Source organism: Mixophyes fleayi, chromosome 9, assembly GCF_038048845.1.
Source record: "Mixophyes fleayi isolate aMixFle1 chromosome 9, aMixFle1.hap1, whole genome shotgun sequence".
NCBI lineage: Eukaryota > Metazoa > Chordata > Amphibia > Anura > Limnodynastidae > Mixophyes > Mixophyes fleayi.
Window position 1 is genome coordinate 80,817,699 of NC_134410.1, and position 18,840 is coordinate 80,836,538.

Consider the following 18,840-nt stretch of genomic DNA (forward strand, 5'->3'; position numbering starts at 1 on the left):
AAACTTCATATCGTGTTCTCCCGTCACAATTTTTGGTGACCCCCAGTTTCCCGGTTATCTTGTGGAATACACAATTGTTCAACTGCCACTCTCCAGGATGTAGAAAATGGCGACTAAAGAAATCTACTGTAATATTGTTGGTTCAAGACATGTGCATTGCCGACAGCCATTCTAAATTGCCTTCAGCTCCTTAAGAGGGACCTTACTTCCTGCATCATCAAGTATATTTGTGCTCCCTTGGCGGTTGATGCAAGATATCACTGTCTGATTGTCCGACTGCATTATGACAATGTCCCGACAATGTTTTTTTTTTCCTTTGCAAACATGCTTCTCTTACTGTACTCATCTTTCTGATGGTGGCTATTTCTATTTACCACCTATCTATTAGTCAAAAACTTACTAGACACTGTAGAATACCCACCTCTTCCTAAGGTGTGGTCTGTGGACCACTACGAAGTCCTGCCTGACTTCTCCTGATTATCTTATTTGTTGATTTCAATCCAGCTTGTTTCAGCTTGTCAAAAAACCTTCCTGTAGAGGTTTTCTGTACCTAAGAACTTTAATTCCCAATATACAATTTTATGGCTTTATCATTCATTCATGTTCTCTTAGCATGTGTAACCCTCTTATTGTAACTTGTATTGCGTCAATCTTGGATACTGTTGCTATAAGTATGTATTCTAAATAGGGCGAATGGAACACTACTTTTCTGAATATTGCCAAGACTACTACAAGAACCTTTGTAAATGTCCTTCATTGATGCACGTCCAATAATTAAATAGGAGACATCTGAACTAAGAGTGTTGGTTGAAGCTTGCAAATCTCGGTAACTGTTGATGCACCGTACTTATTGGTACGTGAGAAAATGCACCATTCAAATCCACAGAAAGCGAAGGCGGTTAAGAAGTACCCTATGTTCATTGAATGATCTTATGGAGGCCATCTTGAATTTTCTTGCATGGAAATATTGATAAATTTGAGGCCTCTTCTCTTTTGTGCCCTTGGCATCTTACAGATAATTCTTTTGTCTAGAAGCACACAATTTCTTTCTTGACCGAGTTCTGTCCAACAACTTCCGTTACGCGATTTCTGAAAGAAAACTTTTGGCGGATACTCTAGAAGTAGAGCTTGTTTCTGCTAACTACCACTTCTATTTCCTTGTCAGTGTTGTCTCTTGGGAAACAGACCTCCTTTACATGATTGGCAAAAAGGACCTAAGGGCCCCCCTAACTAACCTTTTGTAGACAGTCAATGTCCCTGTTAATTAGCTCTATGTAGCTCCACCAACTTTACAATCTTGTCTCTTCCAAGTTCGCTTATGAACTTCCTTTATTAGACTTTCTAGTGTATGGCCTTCTGCTAGACCTGTACAACGGAAGCCGTTTGATTTTCCTCCTAACATCTATTGAATCAAGGCATCCAATTATTCCCAAAAATATATTCTCCCTCAACACAGGAGACATTAACTTTTTCTTCAGATTGTGCATCTTCCATACAAGGCAGCAACCATAAACTGTTACTACTGAAGACCCAATTCTAGCAGCAAATCCGACTGCCTCTGCCATCCAATGCCACAACCATAAAACGCCAAATACCTGTTATCACATAGGTCATATATACAGAAGCAAATTTGATTGTCTTTGCCAACCAAGGCTGCAACCCTGAAGCTCTTCTAACATGCTGCAGAAGCCATAATTCTAGCAGCAAAACTGACTATCCATAGAAGCTTCCCATATTAACTATGCTGCTGTCTATGTCCTGAACAATCTTCAGCAACTTGCTCCTTTTAACTTCCGGATACACACAAACCTGTGGATGTCACTGCTGTAGCTACAACTGGCCTTGATGCTCCCCCAGACAACTCTGCCATGTGAGGAAGGCTGCAGCTGACCACATTAAATGCAAAGATATGCTTCCAATGAATCCCTATGGGGATCTTCTACACAGACTGCACAAGTAAAAACTTTGGACAAACCTTGAAGAAACAGCAGACCTAAACAAGCCTATATTATCTGAAGGAAGCAGGAAGAAACCTTTCTAAACAAGGAATACACATAAAAATAACTTTTCCTGGGCTTACTGTGAAAGTCTGTCTGGGATCGTTTCTTATGTATAGGTGCCCGATTTCCACGGTGTCCGCAGTATACAAGTGGCACTTAGTTCTGCAGGGAGTTTAAAAGGAATGGCATCTAGCCTGCATTCTCTGCATCACGACTAACATTCCCTGGGCTCCATGAACACAGCATCATGACTCAGAAAGCCCTTCATTAAAAAAAAAAACAGGGCTCCTGACAGTGGTATCACCACAGGCAAGCCCCAAACCTAAGAAAACAAACACCATCTGTCTGACTCTACAAAAGGACAGGGAACGTTAATTCAAGGAGAGACCCTTATATAACTTCCAGGTTTTTATTATTTTCTTGTCCCAACTCTAGAGAAGGAGGGATTAACCCATTGGTGTGTGCTGCCATGGAGGAGGAAGAGAAAACAACTTCTGACCATGTCTGCATACTTTTATGCATTGAGTTACTGCCACATGATATGCTGAATAGATATTTCCATCAACAAGCAGGTGTACATAATAAAGTAGCCACTCAGTGTAATTTTTTTACACAAACAGATAAATAGCTTGTAAAATCATACTTGCCTATAACATTAACAATTGCCTTCAGTGCTCCTAAAATGCTTCCTAGTACTTCAGGATACTCCTCTCCGAGATATTCATACAACACAACACCCAAGTGGCCCATTAATTTTTCCTAAATTCCAAAGATACAAGAAATTAGAATATCAACATTAACTATTTAAGTAAAAACACGAGTAAAGACATACCCAGAGCAACTTACCTCTTGACATGTTTTCATTACAACTGCAGTACGAGATATTAAATCAGCAGCCTGCTGCCTCACTTTAGCAGATTTGTTGTTTAAACGCCACAAGACTGTACCACATATCTGCGGCAGATATGGCTTCACTCTTTTCCCAAGCGCATTGACAACAGTACCAAAGCCATTCAACATTACAGAGTCCTATAGAAAGTAGAATAAAATCATAAATTCAACTGTGGGTATACACACACACCAGTATGCACTCAAGCTTATATTATAGGACCGTTAAAAGAGTGAATATTTTTTAGTCTCACATTGTCAGTCCCACTTCTGGTCACTCAACCAGACTGAGCATCGGGAAATATAATATATATATATATATATATATATATATATATATATATATATGACAAAAACAGTCAATTAGGAATTGTCTCATCTTTATGTGAAATTCAAAATGACCACTTGGAAAACGTTGCATCAACAAATCTCCAAATCGGCTCATCTAAAATATCCTCTGCAAACATTTGTCTACATTTCTGAAGATACAATGCTGTAAGAGTGTAGGGATATTTGGAATATTTACAGACATTCAATAACTGCATTTTCAATGCCTATAAATTAACAATGTGGGTGAGCACTATGAACCAAACGGTTTCCAAGACAATACACTTTTACAAAGCAGCTTAAAACTGTTGACATGGAATGTATATCATCTTTGATATAGTATGGAGTAAAACATGAGCTTTACATGTTGTTCTGCCTCAAAGCAGTGCAAAAACAGATCTCAGTTGTCTGTACCAGCACAGGGCCAGTCCCAATGACAAATGAGGATTTCTAAAATATTTTAGCAACTGAAACATGGTAACATTAAGTTTAGAAAATAAATTGTTCTTTAATGAGTGAGGCCATAATCTAATTTTCCAGGTTACATTCATTTACACACACCTCTGTGGTTTGCTCTTGAAAAGCATAAAGGATTCCATCAATCAACTGTTCTTCCAATTTATGGTCAATATCTGCAGCTCCAAGGTTACCCATGATTTTTTCAATAGTTTCCATGACCATTTTTCTGTATTGCTCAGCTTCATCTTTTAAGTCATCCACAATTCTAGAAATTATTTCTGCAGCTCCCACTTTGTTGGCAAGTTCAACAGTGGTGTCCACCAACTACAAGCAGAAAACTATTAAAAAGTGCAGGAGAAACACAACCACATGTCCAGAAAATATGCAGTATTTACACAAACAATGCCCAAACTAATTTCACAATATTTACTGATGTGTACCTGTCTGTAGTTTCTTCTGTCCAAAGCCATTCTGTGTTGCCAAAAGTGCTTGAAAAAAGGCGGTAGAATTTCTGTCTTGATGTAATTTGCTTCCACTCCATCAGTACCACAACACTGTTTCACCACCTGCAAAATAAATGTATATTACTTTCTTATGATAAAACAAGAACTGTTTGTGATATATGATGCAGTAACTGCACAAGTCACCCACATGGCAAAAGAAAAAAAAAAAAGAAAAATAATTTACCTTCAAGACAATTTTTTTCATTTCTTCATCAGGAGACTGAAATTCTCGGATTAAAATCAACATCACTTCTCTGGTATAATAGTTTGCATATTCAGCATCCATCAGAGGAATAAGGTAACCAATTGCTTTTAAAAATGCTGCAAGACCCTGTTGAGTGCACAAACAAAATTATACAGGTTCCATACCATTTGATGAAAATAAAAATAATTTAAACACGTATCATACATACCTTTCCTCTGTGCTGCCGAATACCTTTCCACAGTGGTTTCAGCACAGAATCAAAGGATTCTATACCATAAGGAGTGGCTGCTTCAGCTAACGCAGCAATTGCCAAAGCACTGATGGTACGAACTTTTTGCTGCTCATCAACCAATCCTAAAAATATGAGAAAAACACATTAAAAATTTTCAAAAGACTAGTATTTTATAACAAAATTTTTATAATGTCATCTTAATTCTCTAATAAAGTATTAAAAAAAATAAAAAAAAATAAAAAAAACACCTGACAGGAACTAGTTAGCTAAAATTACCTTGAATCAATTACATACATTTGAAAATAAATAAATACCTCCATAAGTGGACATCTTTTTTTTACAATGGTGTTCAAAATCGCCAGCTGCGCTGCATTTAATATAATAAGAATACCTGTCTGACCTGGTCATCCTAGGATTGAATGTAAACATACAATTGGCTCCACGTACCTCAGGATGTCTCTCTCCAAGTACATCAATCAAGCTAAGCCTCCCCACCAATCATGATTATTGCAATGCCCATGGGGATTTTCATCCCCTTTAAAACATTTAATATTTATTAACCAGACAGGAATAAAATACTAATCATAATAAAATAAACTGCAACACAAAAAATACAATCAATAGTAGCAGACAAATACCTAAAATTGTAGATTTACAAACACACAGATTCAATTGTACCAGAAGTTAAATAAGCGGATTGTTAAGTATCCACTTCACTACAAAGCCAGGAATTCTATCCAATCTTTCTAGAAATGTGGGCAGAAGCAAAAATGGAATAGCTTCTACAATATATATGGTCCCTAACATCTAGAACATGCTTTTCTTCCCCAAAAGGATAACATAAGAGGAAACATGCAGGGCTTACTTTAAAATAAATTACTCTATGGTTTTACCTACACATGTGTACCCCCCACCACTGCAGCAGACAAGAAAAAATATGAATTTGGTAAAATTCTTCATTACCATGCAGACTGTAGCACAGATTACCAAGATTTTTGTTAAATACACTTACTCCTTTTGAAGGACACTGCTGCCTCGTAGTATAGAGGTTGGTTTGAGAGCTGGGCACTTAATTGAAATCAGCACAGTTTCAGAAGCTCCTCTCTCTGTATATATCACCTCTCCAACAGAAACTCAATTATTGACAAAGTTAGGATTGGATAGAGGACTCAAAACATACAAACAACATATCCATTTTGGGAACACCAACATAAAAACTTTAAACAGAGCAAAAGCATAAAGGGTGGTAGAGCAGTATACCTCAAAAGAAATCAGAGAAATTGATTTAACATACAAAATCTATCTTTTCTCTTTCTTCCTATTGGGGGACACCTTACTTTGGGGACAATTCAAAACTGTCCCTAGAGGAATGTACACAGACACAGCTATGTGCAAAACCTTACATACCACACATTGAAATTTTAAAATTTTGTAGAAGCATGGACAGAGTACCTGGTGGCTGCCCGATACAGCTACTCAGCCGTAGCTCCATGCCGCGGTGCAAGGAAGTACTCAATCTGGTAGAGTGGGCCCTGATATTATCTAGAACAAGTTTCCCTGCACCGATATATGCTTGCTGAAGCCTAATCAATCTGACAATGAGTTTCTTGGTCAGTAGTCAATCTCTTTTCTGCACATTATAAAGGATCAGAAGATTAGAACTGCATCTTTGCAAAAGGCCTATAGATAGAACAGAGGAAGGTATGAGGTGCCAGATGCAACTCCACCACCATCCATGGTCACTGCAAACCTCAATCAGGGAGCACAATAAACTAGTAAAAATAAAAAATAAGATAAAACAAAATGAAAGTAGTTGCCACGGGCAGCCCTGTGCAGAAGAATCCAAACCCCGAGGACACTTACTGTCTGTCAGCTTCAGGGGCGGATCCAGACTATTACTATACCCCGGGTGATTTTAGGGGGGGCGATTTAGGCCCTGCCCCCTAATTTCTAAGGCTGCCGGAGGCTGCACAGTATGTGCAGGTCCGCTCGGCAGTGACAGTGTGCTGCCCCGCTGCTCTGATTGTGTTTAAAACACAATCAAAGCAGCCGGGCTGCACACTGTCACTGCTGAACGGACCTGCACGGTGTGCAGCCGCCGGGCAGAAAGCCCCTGATAGGGGGGGGGGGGGGGGCGCTGGTAGATATGACATGTGTGGCAGAGTAGGTGGTTGATGTTATTACAACATGGTGTACACAAAGTAATTTCCGGCCGGAAAAAGAATAAACTGACATGTGCACTGAATAGACAGTATATAAACAAACAACGGCTAAAAACCAATGGTGAAGGGTGACCATATTAGTCCATACACATCAATTGCGCACTGGGTTATGTAACCCGTGTTGTGGATTGTCTGATATGGCAATATAAACAACTGCCCTTCAACTATGTTGTTTGACAGCAAAACAAATCAAATGTCCCATATGAGTACTGACACATCAGCTGGTTCACTGAGTGGACCTAAGAGCCATGCACAATGTGGCGATGATTAAGTATTGTCCGATGAACCAATGTAGAAAAAAATGTCCCAAATAGTCTGTAAAAGATCCGGAGTGACTTACTTGGCGGCGCTCGACAGTAGATGTCCGCAGAGCGGGGATCCCTCCTATAGTGCGGCATCGTCTCTTGCCCCTTGTTTGGGTGATGGTACAGGACGCAGACACGCAGCCTGTGTGTGGCGGAGGTAGCGTATGCACGCTCTTGGTATCCCTCGCGGACAGCGAATGTCTAGTCAGTATGCTGAATATGACAATCTAGCATGCTAGAAACAGGTTTCAATCTTTTCACAGTGCTGAATCAGTATAGTAGTGGTGTTTTCACCAACGCGTTTCGCTCGTGGCCAGAATGCCAATGAGCTTCCTCAGGGATTGTTATAATTGAACTGGTCTTCCTTCCAGTTTTGGTTCGGTGGAGACTACTATGAACAGGTTTGCGGAACTGCTATTCGCGCCCAGTTACGCGAACCTGTTCATGGCTCATTGGGAAAACACCACCATTTGGCAATAACCCATATAGTCCATACATCTTGAGATGGCACAGATACATAGACGACGTCCTGTGCATATGGACGGGAACTATGGATATGCTCCAAGAGTTCCTTGGTTACCTCAACAACAATGACATCAACCTCCGGTTTACTGCTCAGATCAGCAATACTAGGGTGGAGTTCTTAGATCTAGACATAGCCATCTTAGACAATCATATTCAGACCAAGACTTTCCTAAAACCGGTGGACTGTAACTCTTACATTCCTGCAACAAGTGGCCACCTGAAAAGATGGCTTACCAACATACCGAAAGGCCAGTTCACCCGCAGACGGAACTGTTCTAACTTAGCGCTATATGAGGATCAATCCAAAATTCTAAAAGAGAGATTCCTTGAACGAAATTATGACAGGGACACCATCAATGTGGCATTTGAGGAAGTCAAAGGGATAGATAGGGAGACCCTCCTTCTATCCAAAACGTCCATCACAGACGCAGATGACTCATTACCACCAGCATTCATTACCAAGTACAGTTCCAATAATAGGGAACTCGAAAAGATTGTACGGAGACATTGGCACATATTGCAGATGGATGACCATTTGAAGGGCATCCTTCCAGAACACCCCAAGATCATCTATAGAAAATCTGACTCCCTCAATACAAAGCTAGTGAAATGCTGTATCCCCACTACAAAGGGAGAACAACAACAAAGCTGGCTCAAAGAGAATAGTGGGCGTTTCTATTTCTGCCACAGATGTCAGGCTTGTACTATGATCAATCATAGGTGAACGAAACCCATCACCACCTTCAGATCCCACACCACAGGGGAGGCGTTTAAAATCAAAACCAAAATAACCTGTTATACCATAGGTGTGGTCTACTTACTGGAGTGCCCCTGTGGCCTCCAGTATGTTGGATGCACCATTCGGAAATTACATGTCCGCATCTCTGAGCACTTACGGAATATTAGGAACAAGTCAGAGAATCACACCATATCTGCCCATTTTCTCAAATACCATAATCATGACCATACCGCCCTCCAATACACAGGGATTTGCAAAGTTACAAAAAGAGGTGGAGATTATGTATCACTCATTTCGAAAGAAGAAGCCAGGTGGATTTTTTATCTAAAAACCCTGACTCCGAAGGAACTAAAGATAGATTTCGATTTGGGATATTTTTTGCAATCATAAGACTTTTTCCCATCTCTCGCTTATCCCGCTTTTCCACCTACTCCCATAACTGGGTCTGTACAGCATTCATACATTTATCCAGGGCTCATTGTCCTAAGATCAGCATATAATTTGTTCACGAGTATATTCATTACTGTAACTTCAGCATAAATCAGTATATATTTTTCATGTATATATTCATCACTGCAACTTGTCATGCACTACATTGTTTATCTCTGGTACCACTTAGAATTACCCAGAGATTCATATTGGTTTAGTGGCTTCAAGTGGTCTATGAACATATCCGTTGACTTTGGAATTATACTTATAAAAGATAATTGTGTGCATGGCACCAGATATGATGTTAATATCAGTCAACATTTAAGTTGAGATGTACTTTATTTTTGTAAACAGACTGCTATTCATCGTTTATACATAATCTATATACCAGATGTTCACGCTTCATTGTTACCAGCTGAGCCTCCGGCCAATTAAGTGAAACTGTTGCCACCTAATTGAAAATATCCGGGCTCTATACAAACTGGAAGGAAGACCAGTTCCATTATAACAATCCCTGAGGAAGCACCACTACTATACTGATTCAGCACTGTGAAAAGATTGAAACCTATTTCTAGCATGCTAGATTGTCATATTCAGCATACTGACTAGGGATTCGCTGTCCGCGAGTGATACCAAGAGCGTGCATACGCTACCTCCGCCACACACAGGCTGCGTGTCTGCATCCTGTACCATCACACAAACAAGGGGCAAGAGACGCTGCCGCACTATAGGAGGGATCCCCGCTCTGCGGACATCTACTGTCGAGCGCCGCCATGTAAGTCACTCCGGATCTTTTACAGACTATTTGGGACATTTTTTTCTACATTGGTTCATCGGACAATACTTAATCATCGCCACATTGTGCATGGCTCTTAGGTCCACTCAGTGAACCAGCTGATGTGTCAGTACTCATATGGGACATTTGATTTGTTTTGCTATCAAACAACATAGTTGAAGGGCAGTTGTTTATATTGCCATATCAGACAATCCACAACACGGGTTACATAACCCAGTCGACAATTGACATGTATGGACTAATATGGTCACCTTTCACCATTGGTTTTTAGCCGTTGTTTGTTTATATATTGTCTATTCAGTGCACGTCAGTTTATTCTTTTTCCGGCCGGAAATTACTTTGTGTACACCATGTTGTAATAAATAACATCAACCACCTACTCTGCCACACATGTCATATCTACCAGCGCCCAGAACCTGATATACAACATTACTAGCCCTTTCTTGGGAGGTTAGGGATTCCTCCCGCACATTTACAGGTTCATTTTTGGCCGCTTTACATATTTATAGATAGCGCAACCCACCCTCTCTGTTTATAACCATGGGGACTTACTAAAGCAGCCCCTCGAAGGGTGGGATCGCTCTGATAGCCCAGCACGTAGAGCACTACAGCCAAATGAGGCGTCCTCAGACGCAAAGACATTAAATTGGTAACATTTTGTGAAAGTATGGACTGAGTACCAGGTGGCTGCTCTGCATAGCTGATCCGCTGAGGCCCCATCCCACGCAGCCCAAGACACCCCAACCGAGCAGGTAGAATGGGCAACAATACGCTCCGGCACAGGACGGTTAGTACCGACATAAGCTTGCTTAATTGTCAGGGTAAGCCATCTAGCAATCGACTGCTTAGACGCTGGCCATCCACGTCTAGAAAAATCAAATAAAACAAATAGAGAATCTGTCTTACGAATCTCTCTTAAGTTCTCTTAACATTAATACGTAAAGCCCTAACCACATCCAAAACTCTCATGTTTCTCAGGTTTCCTGTTCCAGAAGCCTGAGGTTCCTCTTTGAACACCGGAACTACCATTTCCTGATTTACATGGAAACCACACACCACCTTAGGAAGAAAAGATGGAACAGTTCTTAAAACTGCTCTATCATGAAAGACCAAATAAGGTTCAAAGACAAGATAAAGCCCCCAGCTCTGAGACGCTCCGAGCGGAGGCAATAGCCAGCAGGAAGACCACCTTTCAAGTTAAAAACCGCAACTCCACTGAGTATAACGGTTCGAATGGAGGCTCCTGCAGCATATTAAGGACCAAATTAAGATCCCAAGGCGCCGTTGGGTGAACATAGGGCGGCTGGATGTGAAGCACCCCCTGCAAGAAAGTTTTAACATCCGGTATCTCCGCCAAACATCTGTGAAAGTACACTGACAGTGCTGACACCTGAACTTTTAGAGTTCCCAAACGGAGACCTCCATCCAAGCCATCTTGTAGAAAAGCACGAAACCTAGTCAGATGAAAAGACTTTGAATTGTAAGACTTCTTACACCACTTTATATAAGCATGCCAGATGCGGTGATAAATCCTAGCCAAAACTAGCTTCCTAGCTTTGAGGAGAGTGTTCACTACACTCAAAGAAAACCCTCTCGATCTCCACAGACAGGATTCAACAGCCATGCCATTAAATTCAGCCGGTCTAGACTCTGATGCAAGAATGGTCCCCGAGTCAGCAGATCTCTTCGAAGCGGAAACCGCACACCCGGACCTACTGCCATAAGAAAAATCTCTGGATACCAGACTCTTCGTGGCCAAGCTGGAGCCACCAGAATGACTGGTCGATCTCCCTGCTTGACTCTTCGAAGGACCCTGGGAATCATTGATATGGGGGGAAACAGGTAACCTAACCTGAAGTCCCCAGGCATTGTCATCAACACATCCACTGCCACTGCCAGCGGATCTCTTGCTCTTACGCGTCAACAGGAAAGTTCCAGAGTTTTGCGCAACGCCATCAGATCTCGATCCGGAAGTCCCCACCTGTTTACCTGCGACTGGAACACTTCCGGATGAAGAGCCCACTCCCCCGGCAGAACTTTGTGCCGACTTAGTCTGCTTGCCAGTTCTGTATTCCTGGGATGAAAACTGCTGACAGCACGGGCATGTATCTTTCGGCCCAAGCCAATATCTGAAACGCCCCCTTGTCCATTTATGTACGACACTGCCGTGGCATTGTCGGATTGAATGCGAACCGGCCTTCCTTGCAAAATACTCTGAGCTCTCTGCACTGCTTTTAAGATGCCCATCAGTTCCAGCACATTTATGGGAAGAACTGACTCCTGCTCTGACCACAGCCCTTGCATTCTCAGGGGAAGGACCACTGCCCCCAAACCATTCAGACTGGCGTCCGTGGATACTAAGATCCAGGACCATGGAGCAAAAGACCTGCCCTCCCTCAGATTGTCCCTCACCAACCACCATCTGAGGGACTCTCTCGCCTCTGGTGACAATCTCATCCACCGACGATCCAACCTGAGGTGGGACCCTGTCCATTTCCTCAGCATGTCCCATTGGAAACATCTGGAGTGAATCCTTCTGTAAGGAAGCGTCTCGAAAGATGCAACCATCTTTCCTAACAGTTTCATACACAGAAGCACTGATGGCAGGGATACAGAGAGGGAGACACAGACAGACAGGGAGACAGACAGACAGACAGACAGAGAGGGAGACACAGACAGACAGAGAGGGAGACACAGACAGACAGAGAGGGAGACAGAGACAGACAGACAGAGAGGGAGACACAGACAGACAGACAGACAGACAGAAAGGGAGACACAGACAGACAGTGAGGGAGACACAGACAGACAGACAGAGAGGGAGACACAGAAAGACAGAGAGGGAGACACAGACAGACAGAGAGGGAGACACAGACAGAGAGAGAGAGAGACAGACAGAGAGGGAGACAAAGACAGACAGACAGAGAGGGAAACAGACAGACAGAGAGGGAGACGCAGACAGACATACAGACAGAGAGAGAGGGAGACGCAGATAGACAGACAGAGAGGGAGACGCAGACAGACAAAGACAGAGGGAGACGCAGACAGAGAGAGAGGGAGACGCAGACAGAGAGAGAGGAAGACGCAGACAGACAGAGAGACACAGACAGACAGAGAGGGAGACACAGACAGAGAGGGAGACACAGACAGACAGACAGAGAGGGAGACACAGACAGACAGACAGAGAGGGAGACACAGACAGACAGAGAGGGAGAGACAGGCAGACAGAGAGAGAAGGAGACGCAGACAGACAGAGGGAGACGCAGACAGACAGAGAGACGCAGACAGACAGAGAGGGAGACGCAGACATACAGAGAGGGAGACACAGACAAACAGAGAGGGAGACGCAGACAAACAGACAGAGAGACACAGACAGACAGACAGAGAGACACAGACAGACAGACAGAGAGACACAGACAGACAGAGAGACACAGACAGACAGAGAGGGAGACACAGACAGACAGACAGAGAGGGAGACACAGACAGACAACAGAGAGGGAGACACACAGACAGAGAGGGAGACACAGACAGAGAGGGAGACAGAGAGGGAGACACAGACAGACAGAGAGGGAGACACAGACAGACAGACAGACAGACAGAGAGGGAGACACAGACAGACAGAGGGAGACACAGACAGACAGACAGAGAGGGAGACACAGACAGAAAGAGAGGGAGACACAGACAGGGAGACACAGACAGAGAGGGTGACACAGACAGAGAGGGAGAGACAGAGAGGGAGAGACAGACAGACAAGAGAGGGAGACGCAGACAGACAGACAGAGAGGGAGACACAGACAGACAGAGAGGGAGACACAGACAGACAGAGAGGGAGACGCAGACAGACAGAGAGGGAGACGCAGACAGACAGAGAGGGAGACACAGACAGACAGACAGAGAGGGAGACACAGACAGAGAGGGAGACACAGACAGACAGACAGAGAGGGAGACACAGACAGAGAGGGAGACACAGGCAGACAGACAGAGAGGGAGACACAGACAGACAGAGAGAGGGAGACACAGACAGACAGAGAGAGAGACAGACAGAGAGGGAGACGCAGACAGACAGAGAGGGAGACGCAGACAGACAGAGAGGGAGACGCAGACAGAGAGAGAGGGAGACACAGACAGACAGAGAGGGAGACACAGACAGAGAGAGAGAAACAGACAGACAGAGAGGGAGACGCAGAGAGAGAGAGAGGGAGACGCAGACAGAGAGAGAGAGACACAGACAGAGAGGGAGACGCAGACAGACAGAGAGGGAGACACAGACAGACAGAGAGGGAGACACAGACAGACAACAGAGAGGGAGACACAGACAGACAGAGAGGGAGACACAGACAGAGAGGGAGACACAGACAGACAGAGAGGGAGACACAGACAGACAGACAGAGAGGGAGACACAGACAGACAGAGGGAGACACAGACAGACAGACAGAGAGGGAGACACAGACAGAAAGAGAGGGAGACACAGACAGGGAGACACAGACAGAGAGGGTGACACAGACAGAGAGGGAGAGACAGAGAGGGAGAGACAGACAGACAAGAGAGGGAGACGCAGACAGACAGACAGAGAGGGAGACACAGACAGACAGAGAGGGAGACACAGACAGAGAGGGAGACGCAGACAGACAGAGAGGGAGACACAGACAGACAGACAGAGAGGGAGACACAGACAGAGAGGGAGACACAGACAGAGAGGGAGACACAGACAGAGAGGGAGACACAGGCAGACAGACAGAGAGGGAGACACAGACAGACAGACAGAGGGAGACACAGACAGACAGAGAGAGAGACAGACAGAGAGGGAGACGCAGACAGAGAGGGAGACGCAGACAGACAGAGAGGGAGACGCAGACAGAGAGAGAGGGAGACGCAGACAGACAGAGAGGGAGACACAGACAGAGAGGGAGACGGAGACGCAAACAGACAGAGAGAGAGGGAGACGCAGACAGACAGACAGAGAGAGAGGGAGACGCAGACAGAGAGGGAGACACAGACAGAGAGGGAGACGCAGACAGACAGACAGAGAGAGAGGGAGACGCAGACAGACAGAGAGAGAGGGAGACGCAGACAGACAGAGAGGGAGACACAGAGGGAGACGCAGAGAGTCACAGACAGACAGAGACACAGACAGACAGAGAGGGAGACACAGACAGAGAGGGAGACGCAGACAGACAGACAGAGAGGGAGACGCAGGCAGACAGACAGAGAAGGAGACGCAGGCAGACAGACAGAGCGGGAGACGCAGACAGACAGAGCGGGAGACGCAGACAGACAGAGAGGGAGACGCAGACAGACAGAGAGGGAGACGCAGACAGACAGAGAGGGAGACGCAGACAGACAGAGAGGGAGACACAGACAGAGAGGGAGACACAGACAGACAGGGAGACGCAGACAGACAGAGAGGGAGACGCAGACAGACAGAGAGGGAGACACAGACAGAGAGAGGGAAACGCAGACAGAGAGAGGGAGACGCATACAGACAGAGAGAGAGGGAGACGCAGACAGACAGAGAGGGAGATGCAGACAGACAGACAGAGAGGGAGACGCAGACAGACAGAGAGGGAGACGCAGACAGACAGACAGAGAGGGAGACGCAGACAGAGAGAGAGAGGGAGACGCAGACAGAGAGGGAGACGCAGACAGAGAGGGAGACGCAGACAGAGAGGGAGACGCAGACAGAGAGGGAGACGCAGACAGAGAGAGAGAGGGAGACACAGACAGAGAGAGAGGGAGACACAGACAGACAGACAGAGAGAGAGGGAGACGCAGACAGACAGAGAGAGATGGAGACGCAGACAGACAGACAGAGAGAAAGACGCAGGCAGACAGAAAGAGGGAGACGCAGACAGAGAGAGAGATGCAGACAAACAGAGAGAGGGAGAAGCAGACAGAGAGAGAGACGCAGACAGAGAGAGAGGGAGACGCAGACAGACAGAGAGAGGGAGACGCAGACAGACAGACATACAAACAGAGAGAGAGGGAGAAGCAGAAGGACAGACAGACAGAGAGGGAGACGCAGACAGACAAAGAGAGAGGGAGACGCAGACAGAGATAGAGTGAGACGCAGACAGACAGAGAGACACACACAGACAGACAGACAGAGAGGGAGACACAGACAGACAGAGAGGGAGACACAGACAGAGAGGGAGACACAGACAGACAGACAGAGAGGGAGACACAGACAGACAGAGAGGGAGACACAGACAGGCAGACAGAGAGAGAGGGAGACACAGACAGAGGGAGACGCAGACAGACAGACAGAGAGACGCAGACAGACAGAGAGGGAGACGCAGACAGACAGAGAGGGAGACGCAGACAAACAGAGAGGGAGACGCAGACAAACAGAGAGGGAGACGCAGACAGACAGAGAGACACAGACAGACAGACAGAGAGACACAGACAGACAGAGAGACACAGACAGAGAGGGAGACACAGACAGACAGAGAGGGAGACACAGACAGACAAAGAGGGAGAAACAGACAGACAGAGAGGGAGACGCAGACAGAGAGAGAGGGAGACGCAGACAGACAGACAGAGAGAGAGAGACACAGACAGAGAGGGAGACGCAGACTGACAGAGAGGGAGACACAGACAGACAGACAGAGAGGGAGACACAGACAGAGAGGGAGACACAGACAGACAGAGAGGATGACACAGACAGACAGAGAGGGAGACACAGACAGACAGACAGAGAGGGAGAAACAGACAGAGAGAGAGGGAGACGCAGACAGACAGAGAGAGAGGGAGACGCAGACAGACAGAGAGGGAGACACAGAGGGAGAAGCAGAGAGACACAGACAGACAGAGAGACACAGACAGACAGAGACACAGACAGACAGAGAGGGAGACACAGACAGACAGACAGAGAGGGAGACGCAGGCAGACAGGCAGAGAAGGAGACGCAGGCAGACAGACAGAGCGGGAGACGCAGGCAGACAGACAGAGAGGGAGACGCAGACAGACAGAGAGGGAGACGCAGACAGTCAGAGAGGGAGACACAGACAGACAGGAAGACGCAGACAGAGAGAGGGAGACGCAGACAGACAGAGAGAGGGAGACGCAGACAGACAGACAGAGAGGGAGACGCAGACAGACAGACAGAGAGGGAGACGCAGACAGAGAGAGAGGGAGGCGCAGACAGACAGAGAGGGAGATGCAGACAGAGAGGGAGACGCAGACAGAGAGGGAGACGCAGACAGAGAGGAAGACGCAGACAGAGAGGGAGACGCAGACAGAGAGGGAGAGGGAGAGGGAGACAAAGACAGAGAGAGAGGGAGACACAGACAGACAGACAGAGAGAGAGGGAGACGCAGACAGACAGACAGAGAGAGATGGAGACGCAGACAGACAGACAGAGAGGGAGACGCAGGCAGACAGAAAGAGGTAGACGCAGACAGAGAGAGAGAGAGAGACGCAGACAGAGAGAGAGGGAGACGCAGACAGACAGAGAGAGGGAGATGCAGAGAGAGAGAGGGAGACACAGACAGACAGAGAGAGAGACAGACAGAGAGGGAGACGCAGACAGACAGAGAGGGAGACGCAGACAGACAGAGAGGGAGACGCAGACAGAGAGAGAGGGAGACGCAGACAGACAGAGAGGGAGACACAGACAGAGAGGGAGACGGAGACGCAAACAGACAGAGAGAGAGGGAGACGCAGACAGACAGACAGAGAGAGAGGGAGACGCAGACAGAGAGGGAGACACAGACAGAGAGGGAGACGCAGACAGAGAGAGAGGGAGACGCAGACAGACAGAGAGAGAGGGAGACGCAGACAGACAGAGAGGGAGACACAGAGGGAGACGCAGAGAGTCACAGACAGACAGAGACACAGACAGACAGAGAGGGAGACACAGACAGAGAGGGAGACGCAGACAGACAGACAGGGAGACGCAGGCAGACAGACAGAGAAGGAGACGCAGGCAGACAGACAGAGCGGGAGACGCAGACAGACAGAGAGGGAGACGCAGACAGACAGAGAGGGAGACGCAGACAGACAGAGAGGGAGACACAGACAGAGAGGGAGACACAGACAGACAGGGAGACGCAGACAGACAGAGAGGGAGACGCAGACAGACAGAGAGGGAGACGCAGACAGACAGAGAGAGGGAGACGCAGACAGAGAGAGGGAGACGCATACAGACAGAGAGAGAGGGAGACGCAGACAGACAGACAGAGAGGGAGATGCAGACAGACAGACAGAGAGGGAGACGCAGACAGACAGACAGAGAGGGAGACGCAGACAGACAGACAGAGAGGGAGACGCAGACAGAGAGAGAGAGGGAGACGCAGACAGAGAGGGAGACGCAGACAGAGAGGGAGACGCAGTCAGAGAGGGAGACGCAGACAGAGAGAGAGAGGGAGACACAGACAGAGAGAGAGGGAGACACAGACAGACAGACAGAGAGAGAGGGAGACGCAGACAGACAGAGAGAGATGGAGACGCAGACAGACAGACAGAGAGAAAGACGCAGGCAGACAGAAAGAGGGAGACGCAGACAGAGAGAGAGATGCAGACAAACAGAGAGAGGGAGAAGCAGACAGAGAGAGAGAGAGAGAGACGCAGACAGAGAGAGAGGGAGACGCAGACAGACAGAGAGAGGGAGACGCAGACAGACAGACATACAAACAGAGAGAGAGGGAGACGCAGAAGGACAGACAGACAGAGAGGGAGACGCAGACAGACAAAGAGAGAGGGAGACGCAGACAGAGAGAGAGTGAGACGCAGACAGACAGAGAGACACAGACAGACAGACAGAGAGGGAGACACAGACAGACAGAGAGGGAGACACAGACAGAGAGGGAGACACAGACAGACAGAGAGGGAGACACAGACAGACAGAGAGGGAGACACAGACAGGCAGACAGAGAGAGAGGGAGACACAGACAGAGGGAGACGCAGACAGACAGACAGACAGAGAGACGCAGACAGACAGAGAGGGAGACGCAGACAGACAGAGAGGGAGACGCAGACAAACAGAGAGGGAGACGCAGACAAACAGAGAGGGAGACGCAGACAGACAGAGAGACACAGACAGACAGACAGAGAGACACAGACAGACAGACAGAGAGACACAGACAGACAGAGAGACACAGACAGACAGAGAGGGAGACACAGACAGACAGACAGAGAGGGAGACACAGACAGACAAAGAGGGAGAAACAGACAGACAGAGAGGGAGACGCAGACAGAGAGAGAGGGAGACGCAGA

The 18,840-nt window shown here is 46.5% G+C and overlaps 1 protein-coding gene across 1 annotated transcript; it reads right to left on the reverse strand.

Annotated features, from left to right (window-relative positions):
- Positions 1-2,579: 2,579 nt before the first annotated feature.
- Positions 2,580-4,760, reverse strand: LOC142100776 (splicing factor 3B subunit 1-like). Its single transcript, XM_075184580.1, has 6 exons — positions 4,591-4,760; positions 4,362-4,508; positions 4,115-4,240; positions 3,777-3,998; positions 2,847-3,029; positions 2,580-2,759 (listed from the first exon to the last, which is right to left on the reverse strand). Exons 2-6 carry the CDS (start codon positions 4,461-4,463, stop codon positions 2,595-2,597), a joined length of 798 nt encoding a protein of 265 aa, XP_075040681.1. The 5' UTR covers positions 4,464-4,508; positions 4,591-4,760; the 3' UTR covers positions 2,580-2,594.
- Between the last annotated feature and the right edge of the window lie 14,080 nt (positions 4,761-18,840).